The 20,349-nt window shown below is 46.1% G+C and overlaps 4 protein-coding genes across 7 annotated transcripts; 2 read left to right on the forward strand and 2 right to left on the reverse strand.

Moving 5' to 3' along the window:
• The first annotated feature begins 1,282 nt into the window (after positions 1 to 1,282).
• LOC121815407 (heat shock factor 2-binding protein-like) lies at positions 1,283 to 2,767 on the forward strand. Its single transcript, XM_042226292.1, has 3 exons — positions 1,283 to 1,499; positions 1,689 to 1,888; positions 2,295 to 2,767. The coding sequence occupies exons 1-3, from the start codon at positions 1,322 to 1,324 to the stop codon at positions 2,322 to 2,324; spliced, it is 408 nt and encodes a 135-aa protein (XP_042082226.1). The 5' UTR covers positions 1,283 to 1,321; the 3' UTR covers positions 2,325 to 2,767.
• LOC121815408 (alpha-crystallin A chain-like) lies at positions 2,759 to 4,210 on the reverse strand. Its single transcript, XM_042226293.1, has 2 exons — positions 4,049 to 4,210; positions 2,759 to 3,457 (listed from the first exon to the last, which is right to left on the reverse strand). Exons 1-2 carry the CDS (start codon positions 4,193 to 4,195, stop codon positions 3,248 to 3,250), a joined length of 357 nt encoding a protein of 118 aa, XP_042082227.1. The 5' UTR covers positions 4,196 to 4,210; the 3' UTR covers positions 2,759 to 3,247.
• Positions 4,211 to 4,465: 255 nt separating this feature from the next.
• Positions 4,466 to 10,463, reverse strand: LOC102312454 (heat shock factor 2-binding protein). 2 transcript variants are annotated; one of them, XM_005938715.3, is made up of 7 exons: positions 10,306 to 10,463; positions 10,080 to 10,150; positions 9,175 to 9,310; positions 6,281 to 6,378; positions 5,950 to 6,099; positions 5,187 to 5,331; positions 4,470 to 5,082 (listed from the first exon to the last, which is right to left on the reverse strand). In XM_005938715.3, the coding sequence occupies exons 2-7, from the start codon at positions 10,122 to 10,124 to the stop codon at positions 4,937 to 4,939; spliced, it is 720 nt and encodes a 239-aa protein (XP_005938777.1). In that variant the 5' UTR covers positions 10,125 to 10,150; positions 10,306 to 10,463; the 3' UTR covers positions 4,470 to 4,936. The 2 variants fall into 2 exon arrangements, with proteins under 2 accessions (XP_042082234.1, XP_005938777.1); XM_042226300.1 differs by having other exon boundaries at positions 4,466 to 5,082; positions 9,175 to 10,463.
• Positions 7,664 to 20,333, forward strand: LOC102311727 (ankyrin repeat domain-containing protein 10). Of its 3 annotated transcripts, XM_042226298.1 has the most exons (7): positions 7,667 to 8,195; positions 10,462 to 10,722; positions 11,573 to 11,725; positions 12,301 to 12,392; positions 18,922 to 19,148; positions 19,222 to 19,284; positions 19,382 to 20,333. In XM_042226298.1, the coding sequence occupies exons 1-7, from the start codon at positions 8,115 to 8,117 to the stop codon at positions 19,693 to 19,695; spliced, it is 1,191 nt and encodes a 396-aa protein (XP_042082232.1). In that variant the 5' UTR covers positions 7,667 to 8,114; the 3' UTR covers positions 19,696 to 20,333. The 3 variants fall into 3 exon arrangements, with proteins under 3 accessions (XP_042082233.1, XP_005938775.1, XP_042082232.1); XM_042226299.1 differs by lacking the exon at positions 19,222 to 19,284 and having other exon boundaries at positions 7,664 to 8,195; XM_005938713.3 differs by lacking the exon at positions 10,462 to 10,722 and having other exon boundaries at positions 7,665 to 8,195.
• Positions 20,334 to 20,349: the final 16 nt, after the last annotated feature.

Below are 20,349 nucleotides of genomic sequence, written 5' to 3' on the forward strand. Positions count from 1 at the left end.
TGCTGTAATTGTGAGTGACTATTGGCTTCTCATTCTGTACAATATAGAATCCATGTAACAGTTTGTAGAAGAGTTTGGGCTGCAGGTTTTGTGCCTCCTTTGTCATCATTCTTATCCCTCAGCTATAAAAGGCTGAGTATGGTTGTCACCCTGCTGGGCAGCATGGACACTTTGACGTAACATAAGGTTTTCAAACTGATACAAAGGTGTGTCTAAAAACTTGATCTGTGTTCTGATGTCTCTCCTTGTTTCCTGAGCTTCCTTCTAGCATTGAAGTTCTAACATTTTATTAAGACAAACAACATAAGTAGTTCCAACACAGATTAAAGCTGCTGCTTCTCCACGAGGATTGGAGCCATTTGATACGGTGCAGCCACCTCACTGGTACCCTTCATATGTGAGATATTTCAGAGATGTCCAGCTGGGATGTCTCTCAATTGGGAATGCCTCGGTGTCCTATGATACGAGCTGAAGGATGTTCAGTGGGAGATGGAGGTTTGGGCATGTCTGCTCACACTGTTGCCCATGCTGGCTGCACCCTGATCATCAGCAGCACGTGGATAGAAAGATGCAGATTCTGTTTTCATTGACATATTAGTAGAAAGTTAAAGTGATCATAGCCAGAATCAGACCGGTTATGTCAAGCGACACTGCAGAGGTTCTTGTCCATGTATTTGTGTCTTCACGTATTGATTATTGTAACGCTCTCCTTTCTGGGCTTCCAAAGAAACGTTTCAGAGGTGTACAGATGGTGCAAAATGCAGCTGCTCGCATTTTAACAAGAACTGGGAAATTTGAGCACATTACCCTGTTCTGAGATCTCTGGCTACCTCGTCAGGTTCGAGCAGATTTTAAGGTCCTGCTGCTCACCTACAAGGCTTTAAACGGACTGGCACCTTCATACCTCTCCGACCTTTTACACCTTGTTCCACCCCGTGCTCCGTGTGTTGAACACATATTTGTGTACAGGTCTTAATTCTGTGGCTTTTAGTTTTAAAATTCTTACTGTTTTTAATTTGTATTGTGTTTTACTTGTACTGCTATTCATCGCTTTTATTTATTCATCTTTTTAGTTATTATTATTATTATTATTATTATAGCGACCAAGAGTTTGTAATGTTTGTGTGTGGTATCTGTTAGTAAAAAGGGACCTACTAAAGTAAATACCTGTAATTGCAACAGTGTGCAGAGCTCATACGACCACAATGAAACCCACAAACTTGACTAACATCATAGTTTCAGTGCTGACCAGCCACCACTCACTGGAATTTTATTAAACTTCTTTTTTAAAAGCTCTTAAAAGGGATCTGAATGTGTTGATATGTTGTGGCCACTAGATGTCAGTGTTTCTCTGCAGTGTGGACTGCTGTTCACTACGGTGATGCTTTGCTGCAGGTTGATGCTGATGGCGCTCTATAACGTGAGCATCAGTCTCAAAGGACTGAAGTACCTGAGTGAGAACCAAGGAATCCTCCCTCTCATCTGGAGCCTGCTTGATGGTAAGCTGCTGCATGCTCCAACAACAACAGTGTCTGCCCATCACTCACAGACACTGTGCAGACACTGTGCTCTAGCTCTAGCCTACAACCCGTCTCAAGTCTAACCTTCAATGACACTGATATAGTTAATTGAATAAACTGTCAGTGTCACAGACTGTGTATTCCAGGATCTAATTTGTGTGTCTGTAGACGGACACTGGGAGGTGTGTCTCCACTCCCTGCGTCTCCTGCAGTCCATGTTGTTAGAGGACGATGTGTTGCTCCTGTTGGGCTCCTCGCTCCTGGATCCAGACCTGTGTGCTCGCGTCAGCAGGCTCGCTGCCAGCACGCAGCCAAGCCTGAGACTGACCGCTCTGCAGACCTTGGAGGACCTCCAGGCCCTCCAACAGGTACCACAGTATGATGAACCCTGCTTCCCTGCTCTTGCAGTCATTGTGTTTACCACACTAACTCTGTCAGGACAGAAATGAGGACCTTGTATGTGTTCAGGTTAACTTCACCTGTTTTGCTTCTTTTGTTAGCATCTGAGTCTTTCACTGCTACTTTTCTTCACACCTGGTAATTTATCACATAACAGTTAGTGAAAGCACCAGTTAGTGTGTTTTGGGTTCGGCTGTTAGTCTCTGTTTTGCTGAATAGAGAAGCAACTGCACTGATGTCTCACACGGGCAGATCTAAAGTCTAAAGTGTGATTGTGCACTGCATGCAAATGTAGACACTTGTCCCTTCCTCACATCACCGTGAGATCCATCCCTGACCTTTCTGAGCACAGACTGTGACATGGTGTGTTTCCAGGGCCGGGCCTGCAAACAGAGCCGTGTGTGACGAGGGAGGACTTGAAGTGAAAGAAGAGCCTTTCTCACTGCATTGTTCACCGTTCAGCTTCTATGTATGTTCACACTGCTGTGCATTGTTAGTGCTTAAAGTGCATGTAGATCTGCATTGTTAAACCTGTCCTAGTAAAGATGTTTGCAGTGTGTCTGTGTCGTGTCAGTACAGCAGAAGCACAGGACTGAACTGCTCTGAAGGTCTTCTGCACTGATCTGTTCTCTGTGCAGTCACCTCCACGCTGCACACACTGAGCTGTATCCATGGACTAAAGGCACGAGCAGACGTCACTCACCCTCTGTATACTCTGCTAAAATCGCTTCACTGAAATCATTGTTATCTTATAGAAACTCTCTCTGTTCTTCCTGATTCATCAAAACAAAGTCTGAGCTGATAAGAAGAAGGGCAAAAGGAGTAAGACCACACAGGGGTTGCATTTTGTTAATTGTACAGCTTTATTGCTTCTTTAGTATGGACTTGAATAGTGAGCAGATATCCACTGAACAAAGCTTAGACTTCAGTACAGGATATATGTGAGACAAAGGCTTCAGAGGAAGAACATGAATGGGAGAAACCAGGGCTGGTACAGAACATGCCAGACATGTTTGTTTCAAGCTCAAAGCCTGTCAGAGGACTGCTCTGAAACACGCTGGGCCATGTGAGTGTCTCCAGATGACTTCTCTCTTTAAAAACTCCAGCGCCTCTTACTCGACTGCCTTGGCGGGCCGATTTTTGTTCTACTTTAAACAGTGATACTAATGAGTTAAGAAGTAACTATAGAAAGAGAAGCAGGGAAGACACAGATGTCCTCTAAGGAAAGGGGGAAAGAAGAATTCCGGAGTCGTCCATCCCAGTTGATGCTGGTTATTCACGGGGCTGAGCTCCTTCAGTGCCCCGGGTCACCCACCAGCACTTGGCCTCTAGGAGGAGGCGGCAGCGTTGGGCTTATCGTCACGAGTCACGGGGATGCTGCGCTCGCTGCGGCCAGACTCGCTCCCCCCGCTGACCTTTGGTCCGGTCAGAGTCAGCAGACCGTCAGCTGACAAGGTGCAGTTGATGGATGATTGGTCAACGCTAGAGGGGAGGCGGTAACGGCGATGAAACTCACGGGAGATGTAACCGTGGTCGTCCTGAAAAACAGCAGTATTGATGCCATGAAGCCGTTGTCAGTCCAGGGAAAGCTTCACTCAGCTCACTCTCACGAGAGAGCGAGCACACACTGCTTCCTGCTAACTGCTGAGGGTTTCAGCCTTCAAAGTAAGAGACCCACCCAGCTCTATTAAGACGGGTGACAAACTGAGTGGAGTTGTTGTGAGCCAGGATAAGTTAGTATTGTGTGTTAAATGTCTATTTAGTCTTTTCAGTCCAACATGACTTGTTTTTCCTCTTTTCGTTTCCACTAATAACACAAAATAAAATGATAATGTCCAGGCTAGAGGACACCTAGCTACACACCTATTACACCCCATAACAACACTGAAGGCATCTTCATGTGATCAAATACATCTTTTTACCTTTCCTACATATTACAGGGAACTTTCTCACAGTCTAACATAAACAGGTTTGTATGTCTAAGCACCGTGGTTACGTACGTACGTGTGGTTTGGTGCTACATCTCTGATCAGTGATCTGACTCGTGTTGGAAAATCCCTCAGGAAGCCTTTACGTCCTATGAGTCTAACTCACTCACTCGTGGTGTGTGCATCAGAGAGGAGGACTACCTGTCTTTCTCCATGCTTGCCCTGGATCTCCACATAGTCGTCAGCGACTTTCACACTGAGCTCATCGGGAGAGAAGTGCTTGACGTCCAAGTAGACTGTGAACTTATCCCTGTCAGATCTCACCTGAGGGAGACAGACACAGAACATCTCTTGACCTTAACTTCTGAAACTTTAGGTCAACAACTTCATTTCTTGACTCTACGTTGTATGGAGCACAGTAGATGTCAGCTTTCAGTCTAACTAAACTCAAGACAAAATACAAGTATGTATTAAACTTTTGTCTAGTTACTTTGAAAGTAATGAGTAACTTGAAGTAACTGAGTTACTTTTGAGAGAAGTAACTAGTAATGTAACTAAGTTACTATTTTAAAGTAACTTACCCAACACTGTTTAGCACTGTATAAACAAAACTGAATTGAAAATTTAATTCAATTTAACCTGAACCGCTGAAGTGCTCCCAGTGATGCTTACAAAGGAATGCAGCATAGTGGAAACACACCCTGTCACAGGCTAACTAAAAATGTGTGGCTGCCATCAAAGTCTGCACAAGCCTATTCTTAAAAAGACCCGGATGTTCTCTTGTTACTGTTTCATTCTAATAAAGTGTTTCAATGGTGTGGACCTGACTCTGATCTGTTTTCACTTACATTTCACACAGTGTGCAGACTTTTTGAAAACTATGTTGTGAATAAAGTCAGTACAGCTGACCAACACTGAGGCTCACTGATGGTTTCAAATTAAAATCTATATTACTGAATGAAAAATGTAGGAATTTTACTTTGCAAATGACTGCTTTAGAGGAAAGTAAAAGTAGGTTTGATCCTGTTATGATTCATGGATCAAACATTGTGTCACGTTCTTGTTAACTCTATTCAATCCTGATACATATTAATGACAAAGAGGTTGATCCACATACACTTTCAGTCTGGGGAAGACACCAGGCTTCATCAACTTAAGAAGTTTCATCAAAGTGTCCAGCAAGACATGCGCTGAGCTTGACAGGAAGTCCCGCCCCTGCGTTACTGCTGCTACATCTGATTGATAAGAAACAAAGAAAAGTAGTTATTCGTGTTGATGGAGGTTCTAAGAAAATGTGCTTCGACACATCCTTTCTGACTGCTAGAAGCTTCAGACTCACTAGTAATGGTCCCAGCCACTGCCAGCACAAACTGGTGCTCGTGGGAGTTGTAGTCCTCAGTTTGACTTTTCTCCTCTTCATCCAAAGACGTGACAAAGCTCTCGAGAGTCTGAGCAGCTACAGCAAGGAAGGCCTGCAGCTTCCCCTGAAGTGCGCACAAGCACACACACACAATCCAGCAGCATTAACATCTGCTGTTACAAATACTGTTAGATCATGTCTCAGTGACCAACAAAACATGGGGCCAATTTAATTTGGAGAGAGGAGAGAAGGAGCAGAGAGGATGCTCTTTTGTTTGCACTGCATAAAATTATTATGTGGAACGACCAAAACATATGGAGCCATGTTTCTTTTGCATCAAACACTTTAAACAACATATTTTATTGTTACAGCTAAAGATGTACAACACAGTGGTCAGAAGGTCATTTTGTAATTATACTGTGTTGGTTTGATCAAGCAAGTCAAACTAATTATTGTGCGTGCTGGGACAAGTTTGTTACTGTGGAAATGATTTTTGATTTTTTAAAGGCAGATATTTGTTCCGGCTGCAGCCCATTCCCAAAACACTTGTGTCTCCTACTGGGATTAAACTGGGATCTGATGTTCATGTATTGAATACTGTTTCACTTTCAGCTGTGGCTGCACTTTATACAAACGCTACTGACCACTAACATGTATCCCTGTAGCCCTGTTTGGGGTTTTTGTTACAGGAAAACAAGTCCAAGTCCACACACAGAGACAGAAAAGACTGAAGATGACTCACATCAGCCAGCCAAAGTGAGACGGTGTCCTCCTTGGCAGAGCAGCTCCACAGCAGACTGCAGGCAGCAGATCCCAGACCAGAGCAGAAGTCTGCCTGCTGCTGCAGCTCCACTCTGCTCTGCCACAGTTGCTCACGTAACAGCAGCTTTTCCTGAACATCCATTCATGTGGATTCAGTGCAGTGTCACATACAACAAGTAATAAATGACAGCATGGCTTAAAGCAAGACAAGCCCAAATTCATCAAGCAAGTCCAGTTTCCTCAGTGGGATACCAGAAATATTTTCATGTTATTGTTATGAGTCCATTTTCAAGTCTGACTGTCGCTCTCACCTCTTTCTCTTTTTGACTCTCAGTTTGCACAGCATCCAGTCGAGACTGCAGGTGCAGACACTCCTGCCTCATCTGCTCCTTCACAATCTGCTCCTTCACTAAACACACACACAGTTTGAGAGCAGATATTCTTATGTAATGTTTCTAACGCTAGTTTTGCACAACATGAAACTTTGTCAGCTTTAAGGTAGAGTTTTGGTCCCATTTTGATTATGTCATAATCTCCCAGTCCTGTAAGAGGCCGGCAACCTCTCCGGAGTATAACCGCCTCTAATTCCAACCCCTGAGACCCTAAACTGAATAAGTGGCTGAGAATCGTGATTTATGACACGCATGGTGGCGGTGAGTGTTTACCATGAGAAAGCAGAGACAGGGTTTCACTGCGGTGGTCCCGGGCTTCTGGACCTTCTATGGGTTTGTAATTCTTTTCATTTTCACAGGGACAAAACAACCAGTTAATAGTTAACAAGCCTTCTTTAGTGGGGGACACTGAGGCCTGAGCGCTTCATGGAGTGTAGCACACAGGTGAACCAGGGGGAGGACATGATATTAGGGGCCATGGAGTCTAAGCGGTGAATGGCAGTATGCAACTTAAAAGTCTGCGTCTTACACACAGCACACTGTGTGGTCTGTGTGTGCATCTCCCACAGATGTGAACTAGGTGTCATGTAGTAACAGACTTGAAGTTCCTGTAAAGGAAGAGGAAAAGGGATAGCATAGTGCTCAGAGATGGACAGGTCAATACAGGGCACATCTCAGGTCCAGTGTGGGACCTCTTAGATGATATGCTGCGTGCTGCTGGAGCAGTCTAACAGTGGCATACATTCTGCAGTAAAGGGGCAGCTGTGAGAGTCAGTATGGGTAAGGAGGCGTGTGGAGGAGGACAAGCTGGGGCTTCTGGGGGTGGTAAACAGGGTCGAGTGGGCAGAAGAATCCGAAATGCTGTCGTGCCAAAAAGTGATTTCTGATTTTTCCCTGCGTTTTTTTATGTCTCTTTGCTTAGACAAAGATATTAAAGGAAATTTAAAGAAGTTCAGGCGCCTTCTTCCAGGCTCCTTAGACCACCATGAGCTGGATGACTGAGCACCTACACAGATAATCAGACCAGTCCTTTGGGTCACTTCAAATACCTTTATAGAGCTGTCACCTTATATTTGGCGCAGTGCTAGAGCCCTCCTGAAAAGGACATTTTTAATGTCAATGACGGTTTTTACCCAGATAAATGGGTGAAAAACCTTAAGTGCAGCGTCTACCATGCAGGCAGGTCAGTGAGAAAAATAAATGACATCTCGGGGGTTTGCAGCCTCAGCACAACCTTTATCATCTCCGTGATGCATTCACGGTGGTGCTGATACTTCAGCATCTCTGCAGCGCTATCGAGGAGGAGCGCCGGGAAAAACACGCGTGTGACAGATGGAGGAAGATGTCACAAAGAGAGGAAACGAAAAACCTTACATGTGATGACTGATTCGTTTTAGACTTTTAAATCACACGTGATGTTTTGCTGAGCTGGCTTTTTGTTCGTGTTTTTCAAAGGTTGCATGGAAACAGCAGGCGGCTGGTTAGAGTACGGCGGGGTTCGTAAAGAGCGCTTCTCAGCTTTGTCGCGATGACGTCTGCGCCTGTCAGAGGACATCAAGGAGCATGCTCAGTGTCACGAGAGATTTGATGACATCATCATCCAGGAGCGAGGTGATGGCAGAGATCCAGCAGAGCCGACGGGACATATTTCATGGTCGCCATGTCGGAGCACAAGCAGCTAGTTAGCAAGTTAGCCTCTGTGCCAGAGCCAGAGAGACGGGGAGCACCACCCTAGAGCCAGGCGGAGGCCAGGATGCTGGCAGATCGGGCTGCTCTCAGAAGAATGGTCCAGTGGAAAGCAGCGGGGGTGACAAACAGCCGGACACAGCAGCAGGTGAGGACACCAGGCACCTAACAGCACCCAAGATACTGTCTCCATGTCTTTAGGAGAATTTGTGGAAATACCACATATTTACTAGTTTGACAGGCAGGAAATACTATTTTTGTACCCCCACCCCAAACTGCTGAGAGCTGGGAACCTGGCATAGCTCGGCGTGGTGTGCAATGTCTTTCAAAAAAAAGACACGACCCAATTCTTCTTATATTACCACAACATACTGTGGTGAGACAACATCCTTCGTGAATAGCAGTGCTATATGCCTGGGCAGGTCATGGTAACCTAAGGAGCTTGGAAAGTAAAGCAACTGGACTTCTTTAAGGTTCTTGAAGATGTTTGAAGAAACTGGTGGAGAGTCCCAGGTGGCTCACAATACCAGTTGTCTGCCACCTACAATCCAGTTTGGAGATCCCTTCCCAGGCACCTTAACAACCACTCACATCTTGCCAGTTGACCTCAACAGGTCAGGTGAATTGGTGAAGCAAGGTCTCACAATGGTCTCACCCGAAACCTCTGCTGATAATGACCCACACCCTTTTTCACACCTTGACTCATGTGGTGAGACACATGATCAGCAGTGGGTCAACTCCCACTAGGGTTGGAATACCGGGGACTCTCTTAGAACCGAAGAAGCTTCTCGGATGAGAGGTGAAATGTCTTCAAGAAACTTAAAGTCCAGATGCTTTTCTTTCCAAGCTTCTTAGATCAACAGTGCTGTATATTTACTGGGTCAGGCCCAGGTCAGGGTAGAAGATAAAATGAGGCTAATGAGAAAGCAGGTGCACCTGGCTTTCCTTATCACCTGTGAGGGCTGTTAAACAGACCTGGCTCCACTGACCATTAGACAACTCTGTCTCTCTGTAGCTGGATGTCTTCAACAAGCCTTCAGGTTTATACATTAAGTGTATATGTTCTGCTCTGTGATACACACAACACCCTCGTGTTTACAGCAGGATCAGAGTGGAGTTGAGCATACTTGTCTGAGCTGCTCGGGCTTTATGCAGCATCTCCATCAGATCCCCATTCACAACTCTGGGCAGGAACTCTCTAAGCTGCATGACTTCTGTGGTCAACTTCTCTAAATCTCTCTTCCTCACTCGGATAAAGCCACCCTGGAAGAAAAAAAGATAGAAAAAGACTGCATCCTTCTTTGCCACAGATTCACTCATTTAATTGTGCTTTTTTAGATTCTAAGTAATCCATAGACAGACAAGGAAACTATTAAATATGCACTCAAGACCAGGCAGAGTGTGATAAGGGCTCAGTGTAAACTGCTATCACAATGAAGCATGTCTGTAGGATGGCCTAGAAATAAGCAATGGGGACAAATGAATAGAAAACACAGAAGGAAAGTCTTAGGTATGTGTTGGCCGACCATGTTCTGCAATATCAGCTTCAGTGCACTGATTCTCCGAGTTTTAAATCATCACCATCATTTAAGAGGTCTCTGCTGAGTTACTGGTTTAACTTAATTAAGTTCAGACAGACTTTACAGTGTCTCCAGAACAGAGACACTTCCTGTAGTTTCTTCATTGAAATTATGCACAGCCCACATTTTTAGTTTTATAATGTAAGTCTACAGTGTCATCTCAGGGTTTGAGCACACAGGCTAAAGATGGCTCTGTCACTCAGATAGTTGTATTTGAATTAAAACAAGGTTAAAGGTTTAGCTGCTGGCTTGAAAAAGTCCCACTTTTATTAGCCAGGTACGCGTTTTAACTCTACTTGTAGTAACCACTATCACAGATTCATCGAACACTGAGAGGCCCAGTCTTTGGACTCCAGCCGGTCTGACGAGGACAAAGCTAAAGATGCCGTCTTTGTTCTCCTGATTAGCAGGAACAGCAGGCAGGTTCGTCCGGGGCTGGCTGGGTGTCTTACCTTTGCCTTTTGGCTCGTCTTTTTCCCGCCTGATAAGGCTGCCATGTTACTGCTGGTTGGTGAGTCTGCTTCTGTGGTCACAGAGACCAGCACTCAGTTTATTACACAGCTAGCAAAGCTAGCACGTTAGCTAAGAAATGTTTCTGAATCCACAGACAGAGGTTTGAGTTGTTTAGTGCCACATCACCAATGTTTTTGAATATATTGGACACATAAAGATGCTCACCAGTGGTGTGAGTCAAAGGCCTGAGGACCTGTTCCTGGCCGCTTTTTAGCGCAGACCGCCCCAAACACACGGGATGTAGCTGTGAGGCGGGCTCCAGTCCGGGTTTTACGGCCTGCGAGAGAGCTGGGCTCTTCCTTTGTGTTTGAACTTCTTCAGTGTGCTCCGTGGGACCGGTGCGGTGGAGACAAGCGCTTCCGTTTGCCCTCTCTCAGCTCACTCATGTCTGGGGGACTAGAAGCCCGCTTCTCCGGGGATGACGTGTTTGTGAGCCGCTTCCCAGTGCACCGCGCCTGCCGGGATGGAGATGTTGGGGCTCTGGTCCTTCTGTTACAGCAGCTGTCAAACCACATCCATCTAACTGCCGAGGACTCCTTCTATGGATGGACTCCCATTCACTGGGCTGCTCACTATGGACAGGTCAGCATGCAATCACTGGGTATTCAATAGTGGTGTCCATGAAACACGAAAGAGGGTTAAAATAGGTGTGCACTTTTGCCTGCTGCTGTGAACTGTAACCACACTGTGTGTATTATATGTTTAAACTCCAACATGGCGGCGGACAGCGCTCATAATCAAGCTAAAAGATTTTTTCCTCTTTAATATTTCGCCGCGCTCCTTTACTGTGTTTGATTGGCCCAAACAGTTATGTCTGAGTACCGGCGTACAACAAAGGTTTTTTAAAGACAAAAAAAAAACTTGACGTGTTTGGAGGTTTTCATTGGTTCAGTAGGAGCCAATCGCTTTTTAGGCGCCAAAATCGGCTCAAAACAAACACCAGAGCCTGCGACACCGCAACAGCCGCTGTTCTCTAGAAATATAAAAACTTGCTCTCTGTTTTTATTTTTATTTTATTAGATGATTAATTACTTCTCGTACGATTCTGATCTCCTTCATTTTATATCACTGTCTTTACCAAAGCTCTGCTAGAAGCATCTCTTCAGCCACCTTGAAATATCTCCAAACACTTACTGGGCACATGTTTTAAGCAGTGTCTGGATGTACTTACACTTTTTGCTTATACGTCCCTGTAAGCGGACCTTAGGTGGGATTTTTAAATATGTCTAACAACCAAAGTCAGCTGAAGCCTGCTTTGAGAACAGTGGGGTCCATGCTGTACAATACTCAGGTGATATAAAAGGAGAACTGTTGGAGATTTCTTACAATGAAAGTGCGTCAGTGCAGAGGTCTCCTCTGAGATCTGCAGCAGTGACATACATGAGCAGTGTGTCACTGTGATTCTTGTATTTGTTACTGGCATGTGGCACAGCTGGAGTGCGTGATGCACCTGGTGGAGATGGGCTGCGAGGTGAACAGGGTGACCAGCCGATTCAATCAGACTCCAACACACACTGCAGCATTCGGAGGACATCCTCACTGCGTGGTGTGGCTCACTCAGGCTGGGGCTGACGTCAACAAGCAGGTCAGTGTGTGGAAACTCACCTATTGTGTACTATTTAATGCTTAATGTGGTGCTGTTTGCATCTATGAGTGTTATCACTGAATATTTGAATCTAGGGACCTCTGGTTTATGCATCTGCTGTACATAAGTTAGATGAAGTTCATTTTATTGACAGTGTCTCCAGCGTTGTTCACACTAAATATGTACTTGTAGTCATGGTAAGGTTTTGGGACTGAACTTGTACTTGCAGCAAAGCTGAAAAGATCATTAGAAATGGATGCAGAGTTCACAGTGCCAGCAGTACTCATGAACCCGAGCTCTTCCATCAGTGGCCCAGGCGTGGGCCGACAGGGCAGGAGCTTTCACTGCTGCTGGTCACCTTTTATTTCAAAAGAGCAGTGCACAATAATCTGAGCAGTGTCACCACAGCTGCAGTCCTGTGACTGTGAACATTTTCATATTATGATATTGTCTCCTAGACTTCGATTGGTCAGTAATATTAGTGTCATTTTTGCATGTCTATAACACAGTTGGCTTGTGCTATTCTAACAGCTTCATTCATATCTCAAACCTTACAGTTTACGTTGTGTTTTCAGGACTTTGTTGGTGAGGCTCCCATTCATAAGGCAGCTCGGTCAGGTAGCTTGGAGTGTATCCAGGTCCTTTTGATAGCAGGCGCTAAACCGCAGTAAGTATCCTGCAGTCTTCGGTTTAGTAGTAATATCCAGTGTAAAGCACCACAGAAGCTCTGGCACACAGAGTGTGAACCACAGCAGCTGCTACACGTCTTAGATTTGAGTCATGTAGGCCACACATGCTCAGCAGGTCTGGTCAGAATAACTACAGCTTTTATTTTTACTGTGAAATTTACTTTAGTGGGAAATCCTGCAGCTCAGTGCTGTGCTTCAGATATCCCGCCTGAGGTAAACCCAGAGGATGATGATGAAGGGGCATCAGCCAGCATAATTTCTGCTGACTTGTTTTTGTTTTCCTGATTAACAGGCTGCGTTTGGCGTTCTTTAGAGCTGCGTGTTTCCTCATGCTAACAAAGATCAGCTGCTGTGGTTCTGCCGTGTTTTCTGTTGTCCTGAAATCTTATGCTTAGTGTCTCATCAGCTGTTGGGAGGGAACAAGCCACAGTGGTCTACTGTTAACATCCTCGCAATCATTTTCCATCTGTCATCACCAAGATGAAGATGTAGTGAAGTTCTGGTACAAACAGGTGACATGAAATAGTCTCAAGATCCTTGATTCAAAATAAAGTAATTGTCCTTAACTGTCCATAAGGAAGTTACAGCAGAAAATCCATTCGGTGTAGTAAATAATGGCCTCAGGTTCTATTAATACTTAACTTAGTGAGAACATAATGATAAAGACCAGTTAAAATCTGTGCCAAAGCTTGCTTTATTGGACAAATCCAACTCATAAAGCCATATGTTTCACAAATCTTTGAACTGAGATAATCTATCACTTTAAGAAAAATACGAGCTAATTTTGGGTGTGACGGCAGCAACACCTCACAAAGAGTTGGGATGTTGGATTGGAGCGATCAGAGGTTCAAAGCAGAAACAGCTGGAGGAAGAATTTACAGTTAATCAGCTGGTAACAGGGAGGGACACGTTCAAAGAGGCGAGTTCCTCAGAAGTAAAGGTGGACAGAGTCCATCAGTCTGCAGAAAACTGCAGGTTCAGAATAATGTTCCTCACTGTGAACATGTCATCACGGACAGTAATGATGGAGCTGATTCACAGCTCTGCGTGTCATCCACACATGCAGGATAAAGAGAGAAGAAGCCAGATGTGGAGTGGGGTTGCATCAGTGCCTGTGGACGGCCTTTCCAGATATGCAGCTGGCACATCTGGAAAGGCTCCATCAGTGTGTGAAAGTACATACAGGTTTTAGAGCTGTAGAGGTGTTCCATCCACGTGTTTCAGGGAAGCAGACGGCATCTGCTCCAGCATCATGGCTCATTGTAGAGGAGTCCGTCTGCAGAGCTGGCCTGCCTGCAGCCCAAACTGTTCACCAACTGAGAACATCTAGTGTGTCATGAAAGCAGAGCCAGGACTGACCAGAGTGGGACACCGGTCCTCTCCCAAACGTGCAGCAGCCGCTCTCCTCAGCTCACACGTGTTTACAGACTGTAGTTAAAAGAAGGCAGGAGGCTGCACAGTGATGAACGTGGCCCTGTCCACCTTTGTTGCTGCCAGCACATTCATAATGACCTTACTGTTTCTCAGACGGTTCATTTTAGTTTAAAAAATGTTTTCTGTGACTCAGAGTTTACGACGTTCTGCGTCGTACAAAGTGTCCCACTATTAAAACGTGTTTCAGTGGCCGTTCCCTCCAGTCAGCTCATTTGAGTGCCATTTGCTTTAAAGAATGATAGTAATGTTGTGTGTGTTGTGTTTTGTTCAGCAGCGGCTCAGGTAAAAATCCTCTGGCATGTTTGTCATGATGCACAGCAGAGAAAAGTAGTGAGTGTAAAAGCAGAAAAGCTCATGTTTTTATGCCTGCATGTGCCACAGCAACAGCAGTTGAACATGTAAATATGCTGTGCTGTAATATAAATGGAGACAGTTACACCACCTGAGACTCCATAATAAGAGGAAAACACAAGAACAGTGATCAGACTGTGGCCTTTGTCTTTGCTTTCTCCTGAAAACTACACTCATTTATCATTTAGGCTTTTACCTTAACCTACTGTTGTAATGAAAGCAGAAAGTTCTCAAGAGACCGTTAATAAAATATTTAATAAAAATGATAAAGTAGCTGGGGCAGTAAAGCAAGGAAACATGGCTCTCCATTTACTGAGCAAAAATATTGAGAGACTGTTTAGTCCATCGGTGTCAATACCTGTAGACCATTTTTAAAATTATTTTTTATTAAATATTTAGTCTCAGAAATGTTCTGCTTTTATTGAGTTCTTCCTTTTGATCTCTTTTCTGATGACCCACTGATGGGACGGGATTCTTGACCAACACAGAGCGCCTACAGGGGGCGCTGTAGCGTTCTGTGTTGAAGTCTGGCTGCTGTGAATGTTTTAAATGGAGAGAGGAGCTGCACCTGTCAGTACCAGCAGAGTTTCTGATCTCACTCACTGAGCTCTGCAGTGCGTGATCCTGTCAGCTCGGCTGCTTTTCCTTCTCAGCTCCCACTAGATGACACTGAGCTTCCAGGCTGGACGACTGTATTCCAGGAAGTCCTAAAAACTCCCTGAAAAGCCTTCAGCTGATCCAAAATGCTGCAGTAAGAGTCCTGGCAGGGACTAGAAGGAGAGAGCAGATTTCTCCTGTATTGGCTTCCTGTTAAACCCAGAATTCAAAATCCTGCTCGTCTAAATAAAACTGAAAATGAGAGCAACAGCAACCTCTGCACTCACGTTATGGTGGTTACAACCTGACGCAGCTGCTCTCTGTGTGTTACTCTCACTTTGTGGATTTGGTCTAACACCGTAGCGTGCTTGACCCCACTTCCTCAACCTCTTCTCTATATCTGCCTTACCAGCCGGTGAGACAGATGGAGCGCGGCTGAGGACGACTGACGAGTAGTGACTGATTTCATTCTCATGCAAAGAGTTTTTTTGATGGTTTGAATGAATTTTATTAGGCCAGTTTCCAGGGAAACCATTAACTGTCTAATGACTTGAATGTCCTGTAGAAATAATACGACTACTTTACAGAATCCTTGACAAAACTGATACAGATAGAAATGTTTCTGCTGTTGTTAGCAACTGTAAACTGATTCATGCGTCCACTAACCTTCCAAATAACCACTGAACACAGTATTATTAATGTATTTAATACTCACTTGAATGTCTTTGTAACTTTTCCCAAGAGAAATCAGAGCTTTGAGACTCAAACGTGAGTACTCACATGAGCTTTTCTGCTCAAGGCATTTGTACACTCGTTGACGGACATTTTAACTGTTTTGAAATTAATATAAAGATGTGTTTTTGCAAAATGTTATATATTATGTTAAAAAAACAAACAGCTGTGATCTTGATTGTCAAATTGTGCTGGCAGAAACAAACACCCTGCACGTTGTGATGTTTTTCAGCCTTTGAGTTTGAACTTGATTTTCTGAAGTTGTCCCAGAAAGAGGGAGCAATCCAAATAGGCACTGCAGAATCTGCCACACGTGCATCTGCGAGCAGCTTGCAGTTGTGCCACTGAGTGCTCACTATCGCTTCCCACAGTTTCTGCAGCTGGCAAGCTGGCGAGGTATTTCCTGCAGTGATTGGTTTCAATGCTAACAAAGCACTCACGATGACTGTCATGTTTAGGCATGCATGCTTAGCTCTCACCTCACTGTTTACATACTGTGTGCTAATGGGACACGCCTCAGCCTCACTAATGATTGGAAGCTTAGTCTCAGGAGTACGTCAGAGTGCAGCGCTGTGCAGCGCTGTGCTGTGCAGCGCTGTGCAGCGCTGTGCTGTGCTGTGCTGTGCTGTGCTGTGCAGCGCTGTGCTGTGCTGTGCTGTGCTGTGCTGTGCTGTGCTGTGCAGCGCTGTGCTGTGCAGCGCTGCACAGCACAGCACAGCACAGCGCTGCACAGCACAGCGCTGCACAGCACAGCACAGCGCTGCACAGCACAGCACAGCGCTGCACAGCACAGCACAGCACTGCACAGCACAGCACAGCGCTGCACAGCACAGCGCTGCACAGCACAGCACAGCGCTGCACAGCACAGCACAGCCTGCACAGCACAGCACTGCACAGCACAGCACAGCGCTGCACAGCACAGCGCTGCACAGCACAGCACACTGCACAGCACAGCGCGCACAGCACAGCACTGCACAGCACTGCACAGCACAGCACAGCACAGCACTGCACAGCACAGCACAGCACAGCACTGCACAGCACAGCACTGCACAGCACAGCACAGCACTGCACAGCACAGCACAGCACAGCACAGCGCAGCGCTGTGCTGTGCAGCGCTGTGCTGTGCAGCGCTGTGCTGTGCTGTGCTGTGCAGCGCTGTGCTGTGCAGCGCTGTGCTGTGCAGCGCTGTGCAGTACTGTATGTTACAAAGACAACGGAGCAAATTGGACAGAAAAAATAGATTTATGTCAGAATTCGCAGCAGGTAAACATACCTGTAAAATGAAATGTCTATTTTTGTAGGTTTTTAACCAAATTACATCTGCACTCACTGGCCACTTTATTAGGTACTCCAGAGGAAAGAAAAGCTTAGACTTGATCTCAGCACGTTTGAGAGGTTATGTGGAAACATCTGTGGATAATCAGAACTTGATCTGTGGTTTTCTACAAAGCACAGCTCATTTCCTAACGATGACTCACTTCTCCTTCTGTTCAGGCCTTTCTAACCCAAACCACCCCAGCATTACAGAACAGAAGCTTCAGCGCTGTGAGCTTACTTTAGAACATAATCGAAGCTTAGAAATCACAAAAGCATGATCGTTTTCATGACAGCACAGATGTACTGTGTAGGATATAGGAGCAAAATGTTGGCGATTCCTGTGTCCTGATTGGTCCTCCAGTTTCAACCTGATGTTGTTCTTTTTCATTTAGGACCATGCATAGACCACATCTCAGACGGTTAGAATATTAGGGGAAACCGCCTCTGTTCTTCATCATTTCATTCAAGAACCTAAACTTTCATATCTTCTACACTCCTTGTATCCATTCTCAGCCGAGCCGAATGTTCACAGTGGTGCAGACGCTGCTCAGCATCACCCATCAAAGTGAAAAAGTGCAGCGGAAGATCAGTCAGAAAAGTCCAGCTTCATTTATACGTGGCTGAGACTTCACGAGTGTGGAGTGGAGGTGCTACTGCTCTCCAGGTTGCTCTGATGGCCTTTCTGGGTTTTTGGGTCGGCTGGTTCTTGTTTTCCTCTTCACATAATCTCTATAGCTCAGGTCAGGTGAGTCGGCTGCACATCACTCGCTGGGCCCACGTCCTCATTTTAGGTTTGACAGCGTTTTAGCAGGTAAAGGTGATGCTTGGACATGAACTGAGCTGCGGTTTGGGGAAGGCCTCGAAGGGGACTGGTGACGGCTCCCGGTCCTGGCAGATCCCCGTGTACTAAATAGAAGTGAAGAAGTTAAGGAATTGAGAACAAGGAGGGAGGGAGGGCAGGTAAAGGAGAATGAACAGTTTGCAGAACTGGGGGAACCTCTGTAGATGACAACCAGAACGAGCGTGTTTGGAGGCGTGGTCCCACTCCTGAAATTCCGAAACATGATGTCGATAAATGAGTGTCTTCACAAAGCTAATGAGAGAAGCATGAAGAGCTCCAACGTCTGCTGGTAGATGTCTGTGTTGACTTTGGAGCAGCACCAGGAGGTGACATGTGAGCAGGGCTCTCAAACTATTGACGTGAAGAAATATAATGCAACTTGGCATTGGAAATGTTTGTTGTTGTTCTTCTGTGCTACTTGAACACTAGCGTGAGATGGCAGTGGCCCACAGCTCATTTCAGTTTGAAAAGAAGACTCTGGACCTTCTCCTCCTCCTGAGATGCGCTGCTCTGTTATCTCTGGTTCAGGCTTGATCTGACCTCAGCCCACTCCTGTCAGGCTCTCCCAGGTTCTTGAGATGACTTTTCTTGACACTGATTTCGAGGCTGAGGTCATGTCTGCTGCACCTTTTCCTGCCGTGCTTTTCCCTTCCGGTCCACTTCCATGGAGATGCTCCAGTACTGCTGTGAGCAGCCTTCTGTGGCTGCTCATGGATCCTTCTCAAACGTGACGTCAGCAGTCAGACGGTGTGCGTCCTCGAGACTGTCTGAACCGTAACTTCCTCAAACTCGAAATATTCTAATAATCTGAGATGCTGGAGTGCAAATTTTATGATCCAGCATCAGAATGAAAACAAACAGGTTGAAATGTTTCATTTTGCATGAAATGAATGTAGAATATTAACAATACAAAACGAACTTTATTGATAATATCCAGATTGTATTATATCCAGTTTTGGGAGGCATGCACACGGCTTTCACATCTGCGTGATAGACAGGAAAATAAACAGTTTGAAACACGGCCTGTCGTCTTTAGCTGAAACGTGGCGGTGATCGCGGTCCTGCTGTGTGTGAGTGGGCAGGTTAGTCACAGCACGTGTTGCAGGGTGAGACCATCAAGACTCGGACTGGTTTTCTTCGATCGTGATGGTTTCTTCTTGCAACATTAGAGCTCTGATGGTTTGAGGTGCTGTTACCCAGAATGCACTTTGTCTGACTTCATTCTTATTGTTTAGTTTAGAGAATGCAAGCGGGCAGACGGCAGCAGACCTGGCCCACGCTCAAGGCTTCCACGACTGTTTCTGCTTCATCTCCAACGCCCAGAAGCACCTGCAGCAGCGTAACGAGGGCAACGTAGTGCAGAATGGAGGCGGCGCCCCCTGTGGTCTGGGCGCGCTCAGCAGAAAGAGGCAGCTAGCCGCCCTGGACGCGGGCCACCTGAAAAAAGCCAAAAGGGCTGATGGTAAGAAATGTTTACGTGTCAGGCGTGTGCGCGGTGCTTGCTTGCTTGCTTTTCTCATCGTGCTGTGCTGCAGGTATGCTGGTGCAGAGCAGCGCGCTCGAGGAGCTGGAAGCCATGAGCCTGGAGCTCAGCGCAGGTGGGTTTGCTCTGCGTGGCAAAGCAGCAAATGGCTACAACAATATCACATGATCCACCTCTGATCCCATTTTCTCTGCTGCTGTGTTTAAAAGCAGATTTCAACAACGGGCATCTCCACGCTGCGCCTCCTCCGCTCTCTCCAAACTCTCACTCTCCGCCACGTTGTCGGCGGGCTTCAGCCGAGATGTGCGGCTCGCTGCACCTGAGCAGCAGCCCGGGCGGCTGCGTCTCCAACTGGCCCGCGTGCCTGGGGCCAACCGGGGTGGACTGTGGGGATTTCTTGCATTATGGACACTACCATGGCTTTGGCGACACGGCCGAGGAGCTGAGTGACAGCAGCTGCATCCGGGCGGAGCATCCATCCAAGCAGGCTGTGGATGGCAGCATCCACCTATACCACGGCTCATAAACCGGAGGCTTCGTCTGCAGGCAGATGTGCTTCCACTAAACTTTAAAGGATTACTCTGGCGATGAGAAGTAATCCTCCTGTGCCCACAGCCAGGACGAGTCAGGCTCACACTGACTCAGCTGGGTGGTGAAAAAGCTGCTTCCAAAAATAATCTTCAGGGATGGATTTCTGTGACATCACACTGTAGGGCAACACTATTCTCATAACTCGAGTTAACTTGGTTCTCTTGGTTTAATCAGCAGCGTCTCTGCAGCCCTGTCCTCACAGTGGCCTTTCAACCACGGACAGCTGGTGGGAATACTTCACTCGTCTTTGTGCTACGCTGGTTCAGAGCATTAGCAGTAGCACGGTGCTGTGTGGGTGTGGAACTCGTCCCGTCTGCTGGGGCCTTCGTTAACCGAGGTGTTTACTGCTCTGGGCTCAGGAGTGACCTCCTGCTCACCGTGTTACCTCAGGAGTGTCGCTGAACTGCACTGCGGCTGAAAACTGTTTTCGATCTCACTGTAATTTCATGAGGCTTAAACCAGTTCTTGTGTTTTGTACGACGGTTGTAGAGGCGCCGTTTTTCTGAACACTGTCACACACGACCTTACACTGACCTGCATTTGTACTCAATAAAACCTGTTTTACATATAAAACAGTATTTGTGCATGT

Source organism: Haplochromis burtoni, unplaced genomic scaffold (genome assembly GCF_018398535.1).
Source record: "Haplochromis burtoni strain Fernald_Lab_line unplaced genomic scaffold, NCSU_Asbu1 Contig_205, whole genome shotgun sequence".
In the NCBI taxonomy this organism is placed as follows: Eukaryota; Metazoa; Chordata; class Actinopteri; order Cichliformes; family Cichlidae; genus Haplochromis; species Haplochromis burtoni.